The 23,141-nt window shown below is 44.4% G+C and overlaps 1 protein-coding gene across 2 annotated transcripts in view; it reads left to right on the top strand.

Annotated features, from left to right (window-relative positions):
* Nucleotides 1-23,141, top strand: part of SCN8A (sodium voltage-gated channel alpha subunit 8) — a 194,708-nt gene that overhangs the window by 163,627 nt on the left and 7,940 nt on the right. For both annotated transcript variants that reach the window (XM_073213498.1, XM_073213499.1), the window contains 8 exons: nt 284-438; nt 3,254-3,427; nt 8,847-8,969; nt 14,738-15,022; nt 16,779-16,832; nt 17,288-17,425; nt 18,480-18,584; nt 20,989-21,259. In XM_073213498.1, the coding sequence (XP_073069599.1) occupies nt 284-438; nt 3,254-3,427; nt 8,847-8,969; nt 14,738-15,022; nt 16,779-16,832; nt 17,288-17,425; nt 18,480-18,584; nt 20,989-21,259 (1,305 nt within the window). The remainder of the gene's footprint in view (nt 1-283; nt 439-3,253; nt 3,428-8,846; nt 8,970-14,737; nt 15,023-16,778; nt 16,833-17,287; nt 17,426-18,479; nt 18,585-20,988; nt 21,260-23,141) is intronic.

Here is a 23,141-nt window from a genome sequence, read left to right as displayed (position 1 = left end):
GCATTAAAAAGGCCTGTTCTTCCATGGCAGTGTCTGCCTCCTGACTGCCCTTTTCTCCTGTCTCTCACTGCTTCTTGCTAGCACATCTTGCCAACTCCCAAGGGCTTTGCTCTCGTGGCCTTGCAGCATTGTCTCCACCCTGCCACCCTCTACATTTCTGATCAGATGTTCTGTCCAGCTCCTGTACTCCCAGCCGTGTGGTGGGGCCCGGGAGATGGAGGAGAGGGCAGCTCTGGGCAGGGCACCCGTGCATGCTCTGACCTGCCTGTCCCTCTGGTGCCAGGTTGTGTCCAGCGATTCAAGTGCTGCCAGGTCAACATTGAAGAAGGTCTAGGCAAGTCTTGGTGGATCCTGCGGAAAACCTGCTTCCTCATCGTGGAGCACAACTGGTTCGAGACCTTCATCATCTTCATGATTCTGCTCAGCAGCGGCGCCCTGGTGAGGTCCAGGGCGGACTGTGATGAGGGACTGGCTGGGGAAGGGTTTGCGGGAACTAGGGGGAAAGCTGGATGAGAACACAGATTGGCTGTGGACCCAAGGAGGATGGTCTGCTAAAGTGCTTTGGGCTGGTGTTTTGAGCCTTTGGGATTAGAAACCACACTTGTCCATATCTTCACCTTCTTTAGACTCAGCATAGTCACTCTCAAGCCTAAGTCCCCCTTTTATTAGGATGCAAATACAAATAAAAATTGCCAAATATCTTCACTGCTGAGTTTGCTCCATTCTAAGCAACTGCCTAAATGAATTTTCCTTTTCCACCTGACACCCCAGACCTCTTGTTACTTACTTACACTTCAGTTGGCCAAGATAAGAGAGAGGCAATGTTCGTCCGCCCACTGTCCCCGCACACCCTGCTGGATTTGGAGAACCCGGGGCCTTAGCGAATATGTTGAGTCATGTCTCTGGTATAAAAGTTATTTATTTGCGGTGGTTTTAAGTGTTGATCGTTAATCAGTGAGACACAGAGCTCTTAACTCGCGGGCTCCTCCCTTGCTGTCTTGGCACTTCTTTCATTTTTAGTTGAATTGTAACGGAGGGGACCTGGACAGGGTCTGGGGGGGAGCAAAATGTTTCCAAGTCCGGTAGGTTTGAGGACAGCAGGGACTAGAGCCACCTCACATTTTCCTTCTTGTAGTTAAGGGAAAGGTGAGGAAGGCAGGGTTTTGAAATGTTTTCAAAGAAGGTTGCCATATTCGTGTAGGTGCGGAATCAAAGCCTAAGCTGGAAGCAAAAAATAACAAGGGAAAAACCCCAGATTCAGTGTTAAAGATCCTGACAGTCGGTGGGGCAGAAAGGTCCTGACAGTGACTTGAACAGTTTCACTGACTTGCAAAGGAGAATAAGAGAAGCCGAGACAGGCAGTTACATGCGGTAAAGCAGAGCCCAGGGGTGAAGGGCACCACGGGAAGTCAGGAGAAGGTCAATGCAGGAAAGCGTCTGGACTAAAGCAAGAGGCAAAAAAGCAGGCTTGCTGCTCTTGATCTGAGTGAAGGGGAGCCAGACTGTGCTGCCCGCCCCGGGTCATTTATTGCATCCACAGGTGTTCACCCAGTACTTCCCTCAGCCCTGGGAAAGCGCCCAGGATCACAAGATAAGGTCTCTGCCCTTGATGAAAGGGAAGATCAGACTTAGACCAGTAGTTCTAGAAAGGTGTTTTACTGTTGTCTCATTATTATTCAAATCTAGTAAACAAAAACCTAAAATAACAGGGAAGTGCCCCGTCCTTTGAGTCTTCTCTCTCCCATCTCCACAGAAAAATATTAAAGCAGCAGTGACACAAAACTTTGGAACTTTATTCACTGCTCGCCTTCCTTGGCTCTGCACACGAAGACTGTGCAGTAGTAGGCACGAGACTTACAACAGCAAAGGGAAGCAATGCCTAAAATGCCCAAGAAAAGACTAGAGCGGGACTATGATGGGACTACAGGGGAGGGTCAGAGCCCTGGGACCGGGGCATCCACGTCAGGCGGCTCACATAGGTAGGGTTTTAGAGTGGATTTCTACAAATGGAGGTAAGGGAAAATTTGGAATGGAAGCTGTTGCTTTTTCCATTAAGCAGAGGGGATTTATTTGTTTCAAGACCCTGAGAGGAACCACGGACCTGTGTCCTTTCTCCCCACTGCCCAGTAATGGAACTGAACGGCCTGGTGGCCATGTGCCTCTATTTTGGAAGATGAGTCTGCAGGCAGCCCGATTCTGGAACTGCTCAGAGCAGGCTCCTCCCACTGTGTGACACAGGGCTTTTTCCCACGGCTAGATTTTTCTCATGCTTCAGGAATTTCCTCGTAGCACCGCACCACCGCAGTCCACCACTCTGCGCATGAGAATGCTCAGACTGCCATGTCGGAGTTACCTCATTCAGGATTCCACAGAAAGGAAGGAGTATTATGATTTCTTCTTCCTAGTGTTCCCCAGCCCTGTGACCCTCCATCTGTATCTGTGGTATCAAAAGCTGAAAGGAGAAAAGATTTTGCCGTATAAATATATATAGTTTTGGCAAGGACATGGAGAAATTAGAACCCTTGTTTACTGCTGGAGGGAACGTAAAATGGTACAGCCACTTTGGAAAACAGTTTGGCAGCTCCTCAAAAAATTAAACATAGAGTTACTCTATGATCCACTCCTAGGTATATATCCTAGAGAAATGAAAACATCCCCCTAAAAACTTGTACACATAGCGGCATTATTCACAATAGCCAAAAAGTAGAAACAGCGTAAATGTCCATCAACTGAGGAAGGGTAAACAAAACATGATATAGCTGTACAACAGAACATGAGTCATCAATAAAGAGAAATGAAGGTTAGGGATGTAAGCTGCAAAAGGGTGAACACTGAAAATACCATGCTCAGCTCAAGAAGCTAGTCACAAGGACCCCATGTGTATCATTCCATTTATATGAAATGTCCAGAATGGGCAGATCTGTAGAGAGAGAAAGATGAGTGGTTATCTAGGCCCAGGGGAAGCTAAGGAGACTAGAGGTGACAGCTGGAGAGTGTGGGCTGCTTTTGAGGGTAATGAAAATATTCTAAAATTAGTTGTGCTGATGGATGCACAACTCTGAATATACTGAATGCTATTGAATTGTACACTTGAAATAGTCAAACTGGATATGTGAATTATGTCTCAGTAAAACTGTTTTTTAAAAAAGCCACATGTAACAGAGGAGCACAGTGTAAGACAGGAGGCTGGCGATGGGCCGGCCTCAGGCTGGTTTGCTCCTGGGCACCGTAGGCAGCGCTGCCTGTCTTCCAGGCCTTCGAGGACATCTACATCGAGCAGAGGAAGACCATCCGCACCATCCTGGAGTATGCTGACAAAGTCTTCACCTATATCTTCATTCTGGAGATGCTGCTCAAGTGGACAGCCTACGGCTTCGTCAAGTTCTTCACCAATGCCTGGTGCTGGCTGGACTTCCTCATTGTGGCTGTACGTGTCCTGCTTTTTACATCCCACCCTGTCTAGCAGGAAAACAGAAACAGGGAACTTGCTTCCTCTGATTGCTGGAGTTGCCTGGGGGCCCAGGGTGCTGGACAAGATGTAGATGTAGGTTTGAGTAAAGTTCCTTTCAGAGCATTCAGGTCTTAACTTTGAGAGGGGAGCTCTGAAGTCACTCCATTTGCTCTAGGGACTAAGCAACCAGCCCTTTACTCTCGTGGTTTGGTTTAAAAGATTGAGATTAGAAATGGGAAGTGGAATCATTGGTGTCAAAGCACCTTGTTACTAGGAAGGTTCTTGCCCCAAACTTTCAGCCACCAGGAGGGGGGTGAAGGGTGGGGTGGGCGCTGCTGAAGTAGAGCTGGTGGTGGGATCTAGGGGGGCTCTCCTGCTGACCATTCCCAGGGACATTTCCATCCAACTGAAGTCTTCATACCAGATCCATCTGAACAAGTCAGTCTGTCAGCAGGAGGGGGAGTTCACACCAAAATAACCCCCCTTTTTCCCACACATTGCCATTTCCACGGTGGTGATCAAACTTAAGAAAACCCTTTTTTCTTACAGGTTCCAGGACCATCTCCAAGGCTTGGTGGGCATTACCTCCCATGTTATTTTTCAGGATGGAAGCCGCATCATCTGTAACTCTATCTCCCTGGACCAGCAACCAGTACTTTTTCTGTATTGGTTTTTCTAATCATGATGAGTGCTTCTTATTCTGTGTAATTGCTAAAGCTTATTTTTTCCAGCCAAATGAGCATTTGAAAGAAAGGGTAAACAGGAATTTCAGGACCAAGACCTGTGGAGAATTCACTTCCTGCTAAAGGCTAAGCACCAAGAAAGTGGAGTGTTTGGAGGCCGAATTGGTACATTTAAAATATAGATTTCACTGTATGGTCAATTATCGGGTGCCTCTGGGGTCTATAATAGAGCAGCATGAAGATCCCTCTCAGATAACAGCAGCCCAGCACCCTGCACCAATAATGATCTCTGGTCCTACAAATGCGTTCCTTCCAGCGCAGTGTCTGTAGCTTCCATGGTTGAGGACTCCTTCCAAGAGCAGCCACTGTGCTCCCATTTGCATCCCCATTTCATAAAGCAAGCCTCTGGGAAGATGCCCAAATTTTATAGCTGAGAAGGTCACCCTCTACCCTTAAAGTGTACTAACTAGGTACCCAGATGGTGCCACCTGGAGGCCCCGTAGCAGGAGGTGTCAGCACTCCCTGCAGGCTGACTGATTGCAAGGTGGTGGAAGGGCCTCTGCCTCCCCAGATGGAAAGTTTGAGTTCTGAGAATTTGGGGCAGTGCTTGAGAGAAGGCCCAGAGAACTGAAGTGACACTGGGCTGGCTCTCTTTCTGCAGAACAGGGGATGTGCCATAGAGTCTTCATTTCACAGTAACTCCTCAGGACTTCTTAGAGTCAAGTGGGACACAAGTGAGAGTCCTAGAAGCCCCTCATCTTCTGGACCCTCCAAGGACTCAGACAAATACATGTACACCACACTTCTAGTGGTCCTAGGGAAGCTGGGATTTGGGACAGATCTTTCCCATCGTGACCTTTGTGTCTTGTTTACAGTAACCTGAACTACTCTACTTCTCTTCTCTCTGGAGTGGGCAGCCCCAGAATTCAAGGATATTGATCAGGTATCTCATGTTCCTTGAGTACCCAAATAAGCTGCTGAAGCATTAACATTCCTACACATCACCATTTACTTAGCAAACATTTTTATCACTTTTTATTCTAGGTGGCAGAGAAGTAAAATGCATGAGACACACATGTAGCCAATTGACAATAAGCCATAAATTTCCCTAGCTTTTAGAAGTTGCTGGATTCTTACATTGCCATGAGACCCATCAGGGGCTCCTGAGAACACCTCTGTACCAGTTACTAGTAAACAAATATAGATCAAATACCATTCTTTGTGTAGAATTGTCCCAGAAGCCATAGGAAATCACAGGGACCAACAAGGGCTCCAGCCCCTGGAGAGCTCACACTAGCTTGCAGGGCCCCTCCGGCCTGATGCCAAGCTTGCGGTAATCCAGCATTCTGGGAACACGGCCCTCCCAGGACCCTCCCTTCTGTTGACTTCTCTTGGACCAAACAGCATTTAGTCCTCACATATCAAACGTTTTTTGAGCCCCCACAATAAAGCCTCCTGGGGAATAGAGAGAGTAGAAGACTTGGCACTTCTGTCTAGGACCTGAAAAGGTGAGACACATATGCAAATAACCACAGCTGGGAGCAGGATGTGCTCGGGGTTCAGCCCCAACGGCCCCACGGCTGCCACTGGTTGCCACTTTGTAGTTGTGGATGGACAATAAGGCTTAGACTGATATCCGGACATCTGCAACTCAGAGTTTCTGCTATCCTTTTGGGTAAAAAGTCTAGTGCCTTTGGCATTTTAGGACATCAAGTGGGTGTAAATTGTAGGTCCTGATTTAGCTCCATCTCTGAGACTCTCTTCCATCTCATCCAGCAGTGACTTGGCGTCTGATTCTGTTATTCATCACCATGTTTTTTTCCTTGATGTATTTTCATTCTTATTGCCCCTTAAAGCTGCTAAGAGTAATTTTTAGAATAACAGGGATGATCCAGACAACTTCCAAAGCTTATTCTCTTTGTTTATAAGCCATGTGAGTTCCTGAACAGAGATAACATTTTATTTTGCTCAGGTCCTTACCTGCATTGGAGGTCTTGTCCTGTAAAGGAATTTTGTCATCTTTTCAGGGAAGTTTATCCCATCATATCCAGAGGTTAATAGCATATCGATTCCTGGATGGGAACTTTCAGAGACTACTCACCTCGTCCTGACTTCAGACAGCTGAAAACATTCTCCATTTGAAAATGTTCACATCAGTTTGAAAAAGTCACCTAGTGTCTTTCCCTCTTTCCATGCCTACAGCCTAGGTACCCTGAATTTCGACCTCTCCTCAACTTCTTCAAGGTTTGATTCTTTCCTTAAAGTATATTTAAGCAATGTTCTGATTATCTGCAGTGAAAGTTTAACATAGAGACTCAGAGTATTGTTAGAGTGGCTAAGGAATAACCCAGCTAGGACCCTTTTACTGATCCTGTCTTGGGAGATCTTGGCCAGATTGATCAACTGAGCAGCACGTTGTATCTGAGCAATGTTTACAGCCAGCCTCTGGATTGGCGTCTGCGCTTTCTCCACCCTTCTCCCCTTCAGGCCTATTGTTTTCAGGTAAATCACCACCCCACAAAGAGCTGGTGACTTCTTGCCTTGTATGGGGCTTATAGCCACTAGAAGCTCAGTTTTGTTACAGTCTTTACCTGGCAGTTTCACAGGTAAAGTTGACTCAGGATTATTTTGTGCCCAGTTACTTTGTTGGGATGGGACAGCTTACTTTCACATGTACCTATTAAGCTCTCACTAAGATTCTGGCAATTTTAGACCATTTAAGGTTGAGTTGGCTGCATTTGGCAATAGTAGGCAAAAGACACCTCCATGTAGGTTCTTACTGATAATGGTGGAGGAAGGGAAAATAGTTGGTGCTACTGTATTCCAGATGAACTCTAAACCATCTACCCTTCAAAGAACATGAGTAGCCTAGTAGGGCAGCATTTAATTCCAGATTTGCTTTGGATGCTGCCTAGGACTCAGAGAAGATACCCACACTAATGGATTATGAAAACATGCATAGACAAAGGCTCACATCACTTTCAAAAACTGAAACTCTAAGTCTGCTCACCCCTGACTCCCACTAGGTCATTGACCTACTTCTACCCCTGCCAGTCCTGCTGCTTAATTATAAATGTCTTCATTTTTTTTAAAAAGTTCTTTACAGTGCAGTGAGATAGAATCAAAGCATACAAGCCCTCAGTTGAACACAACAAATGAAACTAATAGATTCTTTCTTTCTCCCCTAAATTTGCTTGAAAATATCATCAATTTAGAGTCTGTGACCACCACTTCCCAGTAGAGGGAATTTAGAATTGATGGGAACATCTTAACCTATCCCAGAATTTGTGATGCGGTGTAAGGAAAGATGTCTCTAAGGAACCCAGAGCCCAGGCATTCTAGGATTTAATCATTTCAAGGTGTTTTCAGGTCTGCTGCCCCCCAGATAGCTCCACATCTCTCGGGTCAGGTGCAGTGCTAAGGGCTGTCCTGGTGCAGTGCTAAGGGCTCATCATGGTCACTTCTCTGAGGACCCTGGTTGGACAGGGTCAGCTGGCCTCAGGGACAGCAGGAGAAGCCTTTGACCATGACTCTAGGCCTAGAGACCTGCAGACTTCTCCCCAGTGTGGCAATACATTCTACACTGGATTGTTCAGTACCAGTAATCCTCTATTGGATATTGTCATTCAGCTTGCCAGTTGGGGGAGGTGATCTGTCCATGGAAGAAAGAGCTCTGGCCTGGGAATCAGGGGTGTGGGTCTTTAATCCTGGCTCCAGAATTGCCAGTGTGACACTGGGCAGATTTTTGTGTGTGGGTCTCAATGTCCTCATCTACAAATAAAAATGTTTTCATTCTTCCAAGAATCCTTCCAGTTGTTCTAATGATGAGAGCAATATAGCAGATTGTCCTGGGAGGGACAGGCTGATTCCTTTGGGCTGTTCTGGAGAGAAAAAAATGGGGATTGTGGGGGAAAGTATGGATTTAGTTTTCCAGACCCAGCCAAGCTCTCATGGCCATGAAGGAGTCATGGTTATAGTTAAAAGATAGAAGGATTATTATAGCTAAAAGTGAGAGGCAGAAGAATTACTTAAGTGGGTTTCATGGAGCCAAAACTCTGTCACGCAGTTTCCTCATTCAGTCCTCCTCCTCTTGGGACCTGCAGACTCAGCTGTGGTACTTCCCGAATGTTTCCTCTGAGGATGTCGTGACTCATCAAATTCTCAAACAAATGGTTTCTTGCCAGCCAGGAGTAAGAGAGCTTGTCCCTGTTGGAAGTCCGTGGTGAATGAGCTCAGGAGGGGGCAGCTTGTGTGGAGTGTGTGTATTTATCTGTATTCTTTTCCATAGGTACCCTTAAGTTTGTCTGGCTTAATTTAATGGGAACTTCTGGGACCTGCAGAGACTGTAAAGGGCGAGGGTAAGGTTTTTGTCATCTGTTCAGGCTCCTCTCCTCCCAGTGGGACTTGCTCGCCCTCCCGCCCCCTTCAGCCTCTTCCCTCTGCCGACTGTGTGTGTCTGCCCCACCGCCTTCTCTCAGTTCCCTCTTCCCTTTGTGTTTTTTCTTCTGCCTCTCTCAACCACCTTTCCTTCCAGGTCGTTTGAGTCCAAGTTGAAGTAGGCAGCTGGTGCTTAACCCACTTCCTCTCCCTGGGGGGCCCAATTGTATAATCAGTGCTAGGGGCTTTATTCTAACACTCTGGAACCTCTGTTTTCTTTTCTTTTTGTTTTTGTTCCTTTTTTGTTTTTGTTTTTCTCTTCTGTTTCTGTGTAGGTCTCTTTAGTCAGCCTTATAGCTAATGCCCTGGGCTACTCGGAACTAGGTGCCATAAAGTCCCTTAGGACCCTAAGAGCTTTGAGACCCTTAAGAGCCTTATCACGATTTGAAGGGATGAGGGTAAGATACTAAGAGCAGCTGATCCTTCTGCATGCCAATGAAAACTGTTTAAGCATGCTAGAACTGATCATGGTGGAAAGATCATTCAAACACGAACTCTGTGATGCAGCTGCTGATTTGATCCTCCACTCGTTCTCCCCCGCACCTGCCCCGTGCGGAGGGGCGTTGCAGTAAGCTGTCTCATCACATTAATATCAGCCCCACGCCCAACAACATGCCATCGCAGCACACATTAACATTGGCTATTCTCATTTGGCCTGGCTTACCTGTAGCCCTTGGGGCAGCTTTCTGGGCTGTTGATTAACAGGGAGAATCACCAGGTGCAAAGAAGGGGAATTGTAACCCACAGACCCACTGAAAGCAGAGGCCACAGGCAGGGAGAGTGCCATGTAGGGGCACCAGGCAGGTGGGGACTGTGGCCATGGAGCCACTAAGAAAGTGGCTGAGAAGGGCCTTGAAGACATGATAGCAGGCCTGGAATCGGGGATGCAACAGAATTTGGCCTGGCCCTGGGAAAAGAATTGCTTTTCTTACTATTCTGATTCCTCTTATTGCACCTTGTTGTTCTCAGCCCAGTCCCATAAGGACTGGCAGCCTCTGTCTGATAGCAAAGCTTTCCTCCTCACCCCCACCCTTCTGCCCACGCTATATGGTCCTCTATCCTAACACTGTCAGAGGAACAACCAGGTACAAGGCTAGGTGACTATCAACTAGTTCTCCTGAAATCTCTCAACACCTGCTATTCTGTTTTGGTGATACTCCACCCAAACCAAAAGATGCAAGGGGCTGTCACCCTGCCAGCTTAAAATAAGGCTCCCTCTTTGGTGCCTTTTTGCTGTCTTTCTTGGTTTAAATGTGCGTGTGTGCGCATGTCACATGTACATACGCGTGCACTTGTACATGCGCTTGCACGTCAATTTCCTAAAATCAAGTGGGCAACTGGCTTTTGGGGGGTAATAATTGTCCCTTGGTAATCAGAGAGGTCTGTTATACTTAAGGAGACCAAGAAAACTCATTTCAATTCAGATGTTGAATACATGTAGGAGAGCAAACCAGAAGATATGTTTTTAAATGTGCAAATATCAGAATGTAGGAATAAAAATTTAACTGTTGCAGTAAGTTCTCATGAAGCAAGACCAATTGGGGAAACTAGATTCTAGGACAAAGCTACTTCCTTCATTCTTCATCTGTGATCCCTGGTCACTATTTCATGAAGCCACCCACAGTTATACAGGAAGATCAAAATTTCACTGGGATTTGGAATTTTCTTTTATTCTTTTAGTTTATTCAGACAAATGATTTCTGCAACAAATGTGTGTTTCTTCTGTAGCACAGCCACAGTTTGCTTTACTAAATACCAGCTCTCTGCAACCCACCTGAAACCATCTGCAGGAAGGTCAGTTCCACAGCAAAATGAATTTATTTTAATTAAAAATACACTAAAAACAAAAACTCGGCATTTTAAGTCTTTCTCCTACAGATAAGAGAGACTGCAGAAGATGTGCAATAAGGTCACTGTTACCCCAGGCTAAATTTAGGGAGAGCAGGAGTATATTGCAGAGAGCTCAGTGTTTCAGGTGGTCATTGAAAATAGGATTAAAATGCTCTTTCCTCCTCTACCACACTCTACTTTTTTCAGGAAGACTTAAATTTTTTAAGTAAACTATACTACATGTAGAGTTGATAACCCCATTTTGGGTGACTGAAAAACCAAGGGCTAAAACATGTGCCTTGAAGACAATCCTCACAACACTGTCCCAGAGCTCAGTAGCCATGACCCTCTGCACTCCCCAGCGGCGATGTTGAGTCTCCTAACAGGAGACTGGTAATGCCTGAAGGAAGCCCCAGGGAAAATGCCCAGTGACACTTGCTACTGACTTTATCCATCTGGTGCTTGTTACTGCCAGTCCTCTCCTTGTGGCAGATGCAGTCATTCACCAGCTGATACCAGTTTGCTCACTAGGAAATTATCTGAATAATCTGGGTGCAGGCCCTTTTGGTGGTCACACCTCTTGCCTTTAGTTCCTCCTTCTTTCCTCACCTTTCCTGGACTCTCGGTGTCCATTCCCCCCAGAACTATTGTCAGTTTTTCAAGTAGTTTAAGAGCCCAGAGGTCCAGAATGGGTGATCCCAACATTAGAACATTCTCTTTGAAAAGTATTAGAACGTGAACGCGCTACACCAAGGTGTTTCCGCATGAGATAGTATGAACATGAACAAATTTGAACCCAAAGCCAGGCTTTTGAACAATAGACGTTCAGTAAGGGAATCTCTGGTATAGGAACGTCACCTTGTTTGGTTGACTCCACTCAGGCGACGGCATTGACTCCTTCTGGATGGAGAATAACTGCAAGGAGAGATTGAATTTGCCTCAGCTTATAATAAGCTCCCCAGTACTGAGGAAAACTAGGCATGTACATTTTATTTAAAAGTTCACTTGTTTTTTGATTCTTTGGTTTGGGTCCTTGTGTATGCCAATACTTGAGAGATTGCCCTTAGGAAATTTTAAATAGAAAACTTATTTAAAGCTGAATGCCATCAATGCACATGGGCTCAACTGTCACTGTGCTGCTCTAATAATAGCCTCAGACCTTCGTTTGCAAGGGTGCAGATGGCCCTAGCCTGTCCTGGGACACTGACTCCAGTCTCTTCCTCTCTTTTTCCTCAAACCAAACAACAGAAAATTGAAACATTCATGCTATTGGCAAAGGAATACTTAATGTAGTTCTTTGCTTTTCTGTCTTCCATAGTAATCTTCATTTAAAGATTTTGCTGTGCTATTAAATTTTTGAGAGTATGTGAAACATGCATGCATTTCTGTTGATTGTCAATACATAGTTGTCCATTAAGGCCATGTTCCCTCTGCCAGATATTAAACGCTATTTGACAGATTTTATAGTGTTCAATGAGCAATGATGTTCTAGGCATTATAGAGAAGACAAAAATGCTGTAAGAATTAGTATCCATTGGAATTTTTTCATCAATTTAATGAGATGTGTATCAATCACTAAGTATAAGCCTCTATTTAAAAAAGTAACTATAGATTGTTAGAACCTATCTTTGAGTAACATTTTTATACCTGGTTATTAACAACAATGAATTTCATCAGAATTAAAGGAATGTAAAATACCTTGAGAGTTATTAGGGAGCAGAAGAAATCCAGTTTATTAAGAGACTATCCATGGAAACTAGCATTGTCATTTATATATGTATATATATATAGTGTGAGAAGTCAAAGAAAGAAAGCATGATTTCTTGCCCTTTGGTTGCTGAGAATATTAGCAGAGTGACAATATATGGAGCACAGTTAAACAATTTCCATTTAACGCATTGCAACTTATCACCTAATGTTCACAGCAAGGAAGAATTATTAAGAAATTTCATTAACTGTTTACTGTTTTATTCATAAAACTAAGCTAAGAAGTTTTTCTTTGGTTACAATTAATCAATGAAAGTACATTTATACTTAAAAGTACATTGGATTGTATAGGATTTTTAATACATATATCGAAGAATAGGGCTCAGTAAATACTTCCATGCGCTGATTCCTTAGATCTATAAGTTTAAAGTGTGAAGAGATCATTTAGTCAGTTAGCTAATTATTCTTCCCTGCTGTAAACATTATCGTATATTTAACTGTAACACAGACACGTAGGACAGGTTAGAGCCTGTCAAGATGGTCAGAAGAGGTCCTACAGGTGGCAGATTCTGAATTGAGATAAAAAACATTTCTAGGTTTCACATCTTTGGGGCCGACTCCCCTGTTGCACACTTGTGATGGTCTAATAGAAGGTCATGATCTCATCTAAGCTTTGCTGCAAGATGCTGTCACATAGACTTGAGCTTCTGAGTCCTGACATAATCTACTCTCTATCATTTGAGAAATGGTTACTCCATTTGTGGATCATCCTCCTTTCGCCTGTTCTTTTGCACATTTCATTGCTTCCTGGTGCTCCCACCAAAGGGTGAGCAACTGTAGAATGAGGAGGTAAAATTCAAATCTGATCACCTGACAAATTTGATCAGATAAATAGATAAGGAAATATGAATATCATTCTCAAAAATAACTTGGGGATTTTCCAGATTTCAGATATGCTGGCTTTCCTTGCTCAAAGTAATGAATAGTTGAAGTATAATGATTTTATACTAATAATTATATCTACAAGAGATTTCTTGGTCTAAGAATTAAGAAATAACTGCCTCTCACTCTAAAGGCCTTCATATATGAATTGGAGAAACACAAAACTATTGTTTTAATCTAAGGAGGAGTGACTCCTTAGCAGAATATCATTGCCTTTTTTATAGAGGACAGAAAAGAGCTCCTCTCATCTACATGTTCCTGTAAGTGACATTGCACTCTAATGCAAAAGCAAGATAAAGAAAACCTGAACCCAGGTCAGGCTTAAACTAGAGCCCAGAGCTGCCCCCTGGTGTTCCTTCCAAAGCACCCTCCTTTTGGCTCTTGGGGTGCTGAGCTTATTGGCAGCGTGTGCTCTCTCTCTCCCTTGCACTGAAAAAATGATGCAGGAACAGAGTGATATTGTCACCTCCTCCTAACAAAACATTAGAAGACTTTGTTTACATCTAGTATCTTTATTTTAACTCCAGTTAATCCTGCTAGGATATTAGAAAAGGGAAGAGAGAGCCTTCCCATTTTAGGGTTGCCTTTCTGGGGCTTAGCAATCTTGCTTAAGATGACAGCAAGTAAGAATCAGGGCAGAAAAGAACACCAGCCTTGTTTTCTGTCCTACCACCTGAAATGCTATTTTTGTAAGTACTTTGAACTCCTAGTGAAAACTGCTGCCACAGTGGAAGTGTTGTCTAGCTACTCCTACCTATATGTGAGACAAAATCAACATTAAAAATGACCCAGAAACTTTGATTCTTGAGGTTTTTTTTCCCCTATGCTTTTTTTCATTCTTGAGCTTACTATAGTCACTGACTTTTAACAATATGCCAGGTTTGGGGTTTCAAGAGCAGTGATCTAACCCCAAACTCCAAAAAACTTAAGTCATTTCTATTTCTTATACATATGAAGAGTCGAGTCAAGCCCCGGATTGAGCAGAGAGACATCAGCACTAGGCAAGCAGGGGTAACTCTTAGATTTATAAGCCTGAAGAGTCAGAAAAAGAAGGCTGAGGAATACTGAATGTGAAAAACATACCTCTTCTGATTTTATTTTATACTGTTTGGTAGAGGGAATATAGCTTTTCTTTTTCTTGAGCCTGCAAAATATGCATGCTCAGCTATTGCCTGAAATAAGACAACTGGCCTTGCATAGTCATAAAAGAAATGTTATGTGCCATTGAGTCACTGCTAACCCCAAAGGGTGATTTTGAACAATCGTACCTTGTTTTGCAGAGGGGGAATGTCTGTTGAAAGGCAACTAGAGAGCTTGAAATCACTCAGATTTTCCCGTGAGGGCATATTTTACGGGTTGGCAAAGAGAAAGACTAGACTAAGAAATAATTTTTTCAGTCCCACGTTGGCACCTACGAGAGAAGATCTGGGTCAACTTGGGCAGGGGAATTTGTGTTAAATGAAATAAACATGTAAATATGTAATTTATCAGAATTCCTCAAAATATATTTCAGATATTTACAAAAAATCAGTCCCACTTGTGAATCAGTCCTGTTATCCTAACTCCAAAAGGAACACTGTTTCCATAGTCAGAACAAGCCACACAATGTCATTCCCCTCCTGGAAATCAAACGTGCGTCTGTTGGTACTTCCTCCCAACACTCAGCAACCTTCCCCTTCCAACGCAGGTGGTGGTGAATGCCTTGGTGGGCGCCATCCCCTCCATCATGAATGTGCTGCTGGTGTGTCTCATCTTCTGGCTGATTTTCAGCATCATGGGCGTTAACCTCTTTGCGGGAAAGTACCACTATTGCTTTAATGAGACTTCTGAAATCCGATTTGAAATTGAAGATGTCAACAATAAAACTGAGTGTGAAAAGCTCATGGAGGGGAACAATACAGAAATCAGATGGAAGAACGTGAAGATCAACTTTGACAACGTTGGGGCAGGATATCTGGCACTTCTTCAAGTGGCAAGTATTGTTATCTTTTAAGTCCTGGGAAATCCAGATGGCTAGCGGAAATCTCATTTGGCTCCTTCTCAATCCTGCATCCAGAATCAGGATTGCTCTTAATAGGTCACAGAGAACAGTGTCATTTCCCAAACCAGTTCCAGGGAGACAGCTTTCCTGAGTACTCTGACTTCTCCAAGACCTCACTCAAAGGTAATCTCTCACTATGCTCAGAAACCCAGTTCTCAATCACAAAGATCCCTGCAGCATAATAAAGTTGCAGAGACATCACCTTCTCCCTCCAGGACAGAGTATCATTAAAAAGAAAGAAAAAAATCAAGAAGGTTAAGTGTATAGATATCCCCTCCTAAAAAGGACAATTTTGATGGAACAGAGCAATCAAATGTAACAGCTTCCCTAAAGTTAACAGAAGAAGAGAATTTGCCACTCATGTCAGTTCAGCCTCAGAAAAAGGTCTCAGACTAATGTATCACAGAAAGGATTTATTTAAATCACGTAGCGTTCCATCATACCTAGTTTTCCTCTCGCACTGGTTTTTTTGGCATGTTTGACAAGTTAGTATGATGCAATGAAAGCGCCTACGCTTTGGACTCAGACAGATGAAGGTTTGAGCCACAAATATTCATTGGATATGTAATCTTGGGCAAATTGTGCAACTGTCCTGAGTCTGTTTCTTCATCTGTTAAATGTGGGTAATAATACCTTGCATGGTTGTTAAGAAGGTTCATGATAATTTATTAAAATTTCTTAGCACAATGCCTGGCACAGAGAAATGCTTAGTGAATCGTATTTGTTACTAAGGATTTTGTTACTGTTACAACTGTGCCTGCATCATGTAATTTGGAGAGTATTCAATGTGATAATGCAGATGAAGCGCTCAACCTGAGCTTGCATGTGATAAGCACTTACTGTAGCTGGTAGTAGGAGGCAAAGTTAATGGAATGAGCAGTGGTTTATGCAACTCCAAAGCTCTTTTGTTCCATCCCAGTTCAAAAAATTAGACCCACAAATTGGATCTGAATTGGAACAGCTCTAGACCAGAACACCACCTAGTCAACCAGCCAAACACTGTATTCAGAGTCCCCACCATATGCAAGGGACTGTGCTTGGCGCTATTAAGGCCCTCCAGCGAACAAACAGCTGCCCCTGGTTGGGTACATAAAAGAAGGAGAAGGAAAAGAAAACATGGAGAATGTGAAATTGGTTAGCCCATATTTATTTCCAAAATCAGGCTAGATACAGTAGATTGAAGGAGAAGAATTGGGAAGGGGCTACCTAGGGTGAATCACAGGCTACACCTGTGTATGTTAGTAGGAGAAGACTTTAACTTTTTAATGCAACTATGAATTTTTCTGACCTGAATCACTTGGTTAACAACTTTTAAAAAATAATGACTTCTCAGTGGAGAGCTTAGATCGAAATACCCTCAGAAGAGTCCTGCCATTCATTGATAAATAAGAGTTTTCCCTAGACTTAGGCAACCTTTTCAGGCCCATTTGAAAGACCATTTGTAAAAGTATGGCTCCAATGACCATTGTCGACATGTTTCTCTATCAAGCTCTGGTGTTATTTTCAGGGACATAGACAAAACTCACCAGGGCCCTGTTTTAACACACAGAAAATTCTATGTCCACATAAGGCTGAGCCCAAACACATCCTGTGTTCTCACTAAATCTAAGCCAGGCCTTTGGAACCCCTGCCTATACTGCCACCCACCCCCAAACAGCACACTCTAATGAATGACTCTGTTTGCCAGGCAACCTTCAAAGGCTGGATGGACATCATGTATGCAGCTGTAGATTCCCGAAAGGTAAGGACATGCATGGTGAAACCACAGCTTCCTTAGGGGGTTAAAAAGAAGTGGCATGGTGGAGCTCATCAAGAGAGGGGTAGAACATTTATTGCTGGTTTGATTGGGCACAGATCACTTTCCTCCTCTCACACTGGCTCCAGATGCCTGGGCTGTTGATTCGTATGTGGCCCCATGGAGCTGTCTGCTCTTCAGTGCTGCTTTGAAATAAGTACAGCTCCTAGCAGACAGCATCCCCTTCCCCCTCGCCTCATGATTGCATATTCTCCACTTAGGTCCTGGCAGGAATGGTGCTCTCTCAGGGCAGGACCTGTCAGTGTGGAGAAGGAGGCAGGCAGAGAGAACCTGGGAACCCCCCATCCCAGCTCGTTCGGCGGCTCGCGTGGTCAGTTATCGCCCACCCGATCTGCTTGCTAGGAGCTGACTATCTCCCTTTTCCTCCTGTCCTTTGACAGCCTGATGAGCAGCCTAAGTATGAAGACAACATCTACATGTACATCTACTTTGTCATCTTCATCATCTTTGGCTCCTTCTTCACCCTGAACCTCTTCATTGGTGTCATCATTGATAACTTCAATCAACAAAAGAAAAAGATAGGTCTCCTCCCCTCATTGCCAGTGGCCAGAGGTCAACCGAGATAAGAGGCACTTGTGTCCCTACCTCTAGAGAGAAAACAGCTCTCTTTCTCTAAAATCCCTATTATCACCTCATTGTGTGGCACTGACCCCACCATACATCAGCCCCAACCAACTCCTTCTGTTGGGAGCTGGATTTCACAGTGTGTAGTTTACCACATCAGCTAGGCCAACCCAGTAATTTCTTAGCAATTCTCGACACCTTTTGGTGTCTGGCCCTGGTAGAGAGATGTTTCGGAGACAACTGAAAGTTAAAGGAAGGTGGAAATGAAAGCTGATCTCTTTCCCACCACTATACATTGTACACTGGGTTTGGCTTCCCACCGGAGGCCAAGGTCAGAGAGGGCCTAGTGGCAGGGTGAACAGGAAAGAAGCAGGTGAATGGCTCTGAGAAAAGTAGAAATTGTCTCAACTTGTAATTATCCTTGTTAATCCCTGAGCACGACTAGCAAATTAGGATTTGAGAGAACACCCTTGGAAAGTTCACTTCCTTATTTATCCCAGATGGTTAGTAGTTCTTCCAAAGCAAATTGAAAAGAGTACTCTTGCCATTCATTTTATAAATCAACTCTGTCTCAACAAACTCCAAGGAACTCCCCAAATTGTTTTCTTGCAACTGGATTTCTAGATTTTGAGTATTGTCAGAAGTAAATGGATCATTATCTAACACCTGAAAATCCTTTATTTTTAAAATATTTTTTCTAGACTTTCATCAGGAAAGCAGGCCCCCAGGATGTATGAAGCAGTAAGGTGTTCAGAGTCCTTGCTCTCAGGTTTACCCTTCACTGAGATCTGTAATTGGATAGTTCATTTCCTTCCCTCCTAGCCACTAGCAGCCCACTCGCATCCCAAGCTGAAAACAAAGACAGGTATCTCCTTGAATTAGAATAGCTGTACGGGTCTGTCTCCCTCTGGGACAGCTATTAGCTAAACTGACCTCTGGAAAGGGGCTAACTGAACCCGTAGCGTGTGAGAGCCAGTTGTAATTGCTCGTTCTTTTTCCCTCCTTTACTTTGGAGGTCAGGACATCTTCATGACTGAAGAACAGAAGAAGTACTACAATGCCATGAAAAAACTGGGCTCAAAGAAGCCACAGAAACCCATTCCCCGGCCCGTGGTGAGTGCATTGTGCAGGCTGAGGGCACAGTTCTGCAGAAGAAGGAGAGGGGGAAGGGTGGCTGCCTATGCCCTCCAGTCCTCTCCTAGCCGCTGCATCCAGAGGATCCGAGGAAGGCAGCAGGACAGGGACCATGATGCGGGGTGGCTTTTGCCCTCGTGCTTGACCTTCCCTCCGGGCCTCCCTTGGGCACAGGCAGAACATCGGCATGTTAACCACATTGGGTCTGGGCCTGGTAGAGGGGTGTTTCGGAGACAACTAAAAGTTGAAGGAGAAAGTGAAAGCTGATCTCTTTCCTACCAGTATGAGCTAGTATTGGGTCAATATTTTCTCAGCCCTCAACCCAGCAAGTAAGTCTTCTTTGCAAGGATCTGCCTGGAAGCTTGAATAATGCTTCTGGCTATTTGTGGCGGCAGAAGAAGGTGAAACTAGAGGACTCTGATGTCCTGATTTCCTGTCTTGAATTGAGTCTTGTAAAACGTGTGGTGGCTGGGGTTCTGCTTTACCCTTCTGCTGGCAGCTGTTGTCCTCTTGCTTCAGAGAAGAAGCTCTGCCAGGCATCAAAAGCCAGCCTCAAAGTTCTGTCTTTTGTGACTTTCATTTAAAGTAACTTTATTTCAAAAAACAGAGGTCTTAAAATAATAGCTTACCTGGCCATTTGTATATAAAAGTAGAGCTACTTTGTTTGAATCAAGAATGAGAGTCCCAGAGCATTTTCCCTACTTAGCTGCACCCCCTGCCCCTGGGATACATGCCTCGCCGGCTTCTGAGGGAAAGAAATCCCTAGGTCTTTGTAGAACAGTTTGAATACCACCAAGTTAAAGTAATCCTGAAAGTAAGGATTAATTCAAGGGTCTAGGTACTTAAAAAAAAAATTGGGGTGATCTTAAGAAAGAGAATGCCTTTTATATTTCCTTGATAATAATCAAGTTTCCATTTTGTGAAAGAAATGAGACTTCAGAGGCAGTGGGAGAGGATGAACATTTCTAAAGTTCTGTTCAGTGCTTTGCCCAGGGGAACCTGACTATGATTCATTCCATACTAAAATATAAAATCTTAGTGTGGAAGGAAACATTAATAAAGAGTAATTAGCACACACTCAGCAAATAGTTATAGATCTCATGCTGTATATCAGGCACTAGGCATAGAACGAGGCACAAAATTTAGATCCTGCTGTCACGGAGCTTAAAATGATGTGGCTTAGGCTAGAGTAGGGCCAACAGAAATGGAATGAAGTGGATGAATTCACATGGTGGGGATATTGGTGAATAAGTAAGCAAAGAGCTATTATAAAATGTGGAATGTTGTGAGAAAAAATTCACTGGAGGGCCATGACAGAGAATTATGGGGGTTCGAGGTGGGAGACCTACTTCAGTAGAGTAATCAGAGAAAGCCTCACTGAGGAGGGTCTCCTTGCATGAATGAGAAAGAACCAAAATGCTGGGGAAAGAGATCCTAAAAAGCAGGTGAGGCCCTAAAAACAGGTGACAGTCTGACTAGGTGGTGATGCGCCAGAGGAAGGAGCATGAGATGAGCAGGGTTGGACTGTGCAAGGCATCTGTAAGCCTGGTGAACAGTAGGAATTTTCTTGTAAGCTTGGTGAGAAATATTGGAAGGTCTTAAGTCGAAGAATGATGTAATCCATTTATGTCTTTAAATAATCATACTTGCTTCTATGTGGAGACTGCATTGGATGAGACCAGTTAGAGACTCTTCTGGAAGCCCAGGTGAAAGCTGACATGGTTTAGGCTAGAGTAGGGCCGACAGAAGTGGAATGAAGTGGATGAATTCAAGTTATTTTTGAAGGAAGAACCAGTAGTATCTGCAAATGGGTTTGATGGGGATGAGGGAGAAGAAAGAGACAAAGATGACCCTCAGATTTCTGGTTTGCAAGCTAAATGAATTATTAAGATGAAAGTGGAATGGGTTGGGTGAGGGGCAAGGAAGAGACTTAGTTGTGCTTTGGACTTGTTAAGTTTGAAAGGCTATGAGTCACCAAGGAGAGATGTCAAGTAAGCAATACAGGAATTCATAGGAAAAATACTGGCTGGAAAAGAAAGAACTTGAGAAACACGTACATTACGTAAGCAGTAGGGATAGATGTAGAGAAAGAAAAAATCAAGAGAAGAAAGGAGACTAAGAAGGAACAGCTGGAGAGGCAGGACAATCTCTAGAAGTGTGTGAAGGCGTAGACACACAGAAAAATGGCAATTCTGTAAAATTTTTGGTGAGGCAATACTGACGTTGGGATCTGTGCATGCCCCTGGTGTCCTGGCAGAACAGCAGGATAGAGCTGGCTAGAATTACAGGAAAGAAAGCCACGTACTTCAACAGGATAACTTCCACCGTCTTGGAAAGGTTTTCATAAGTCCTTGTGTTTCTTTCTTCCCTCCTCTCCCCCCAGAATAAAATCCAAGGTATCATCTTTGATTTTGTCACTCAACAAGCCTTTGATATCGTCATCATGATGCTGATCTGCCTTAACATGGTGACGATGATGGTGGAGACGGACACTCAGAGCAAGCAGATGGAGAACATCCTCTACTGGATCAACCTGGTCTTCGTCATCTTCTTCACCTGCGAGTGTGTGCTCAAGATGTTTGCCTTGAGGCACTACTACTTCACCATCGGCTGGAACATCTTCGACTTCGTGGTCGTCATCCTGTCCATCGTGGGTGAGGGGGGGCGGGCCGGGGCGGGGGCGGGCCTGGCTGGCCTGGAGGGCGGGGTTCCTGGCACAGCAGCTAGTCACACAGTCCGAGCCGCGGGCAGGTCACTGCCGTAGCTTAAGCCCCTGCGTGCCGCTAAATCACCTCACTGGGCCTGCAAGGCAGGTCATGTGGTCAGGGAGTTTCTACTGGGTATTCGTAGCAGTCTTGGATTATACGTTCTCTAGTTGAAGGGGAAAAAAGGTTGTTTGGTTCTTGCTTTCAAGGAGTTTGAACTCTGATAGGCAAGGTAAAAGAAACTTACTGAAAAATGGCTACGATCGTGGTATAAAATGGGAAAAGGAATGGTCAGAGAAGGTGAAGTTGGATATTAAATGAAATGGTCTGGGGAGACTCTGCCAGCGACGGGGGGAGTGCTGATGATGTTGGCAGGGTTCATTGTGCTGAGATCTTAGTGTGTGCGAGGTCACTTGCATTATCTCATTTGATCCTTTTGACAGTCCAGGAAGCAGCCTATTTTGTTACCTTCTCTGTAAAAATGTCTAAGGTCACTCAACCAGAAAGTTGCTTTGTAACAGCAACTGTATGGCATTTCGCTTCAACCTAAAGGTTCAGAAGGGGTGATGTCCTGGTAGGCGGAGGAAATGTCCCATTGGTTGCCTCCCAAAATGTTTCTTTGCTTTCCTAAAAGGTATCTTGAATGATGATACACTGCCTTGGCTCCAGGTAGGTTTGACTGGCTTAGGCTAGTGGAGAGTGTGTGGAAGACCATGGAAACCAGCCCCAGAGTTCCAGCAACCAGGCAGGTTTAGTGAGGTGGTGATGTGGGTGACAGCAGGCAGCTGGCCCTCCCCACTGGCTGGTGCCACCTTCTAGTTCTGTCCTCGGAGCAGCGTGTCCCAAAGTATGTTGGCACGAACACCGATCCAATACACCTCTCCCCTAGAAAAGACGCCCAATTAAATTACTTTGGGCAATACTGTACACTCAATTTCCCCTGGAGAGTTACAGAGCACATTCACCTATATAAGGCTTTTGGAAGTCCTGCAGTAAAGAATTCTGTCTAACTTTTAACACACCATCCCACCTTTATTTGATCACAGTGCCCTTTCTTCAAGTAATAATGATGATATCTAATATTTTAATGAAAAATACTAATGTGCCAGTCACCATTCTAAGGGCTTTACATGTTTTAATTCGTATCATTCTTACAACAACTGTCTAAGTGTCTTGAGGGACCGAGACACAAGAGCAGCATCTGAGAATGTGGCTGGTAAGCGAGCCTGCCCTCAAACCCAGGCTCCTAAGCGTCCACAAAATACGTGCACAGGGCTGCCCTTGTCCACTGTTGCTAAACTTTCAGTGCCCGTCCACCACTGAATGGGATGGAGAACTCACAGAACAAGCCATGCCCCTATTCTTGGATGGCACTCAAGATAAAGAGGAAGAACACTGTTACTTTTGGTGATTGGGATTTTTATTGAATGTCATTAAATTGTTCAGAAACAAAATACAGAAATTAGCTTTCTAAACTGAGAGGGAAAGTGAGCCCTGGAACCTCCTAGAGGACCTGGTGCCTGGTGTTCTGACTGCCAGATTGCTGTCTGCCCCCATCCGTCCCTTCACTCTGGGAACAAATTCACATTCTTCCTGCAGAGCCTTCCTCAGGCATCTCCTCACTGAAGCCTTCCTTGTCCATCAGTGATGAAATGCCAGTTTTACACACATTCTCTGACTCATGGTCACTAGTTATGACTTAATTAAGTAGTAAAAGAAAAAAAAACAGGCCCGAGAAGCCATCATGGGTCCTGGCTGAGGTTTTCCTGAAAGCTGAATCACCCGTGGCATTCTCACTCCAGGAAAGGCCCCTACTCTCTGGACTTACTGC

This window comes from Manis javanica, chromosome 10 (assembly GCF_040802235.1).
Source record: "Manis javanica isolate MJ-LG chromosome 10, MJ_LKY, whole genome shotgun sequence".
Classification (NCBI taxonomy): Eukaryota; Metazoa; Chordata; class Mammalia; order Pholidota; family Manidae; genus Manis; species Manis javanica.
The sequence above is the reverse complement of the archived record's forward strand: the minus strand, read 5'-3'. Positions and strand labels throughout refer to the sequence as shown.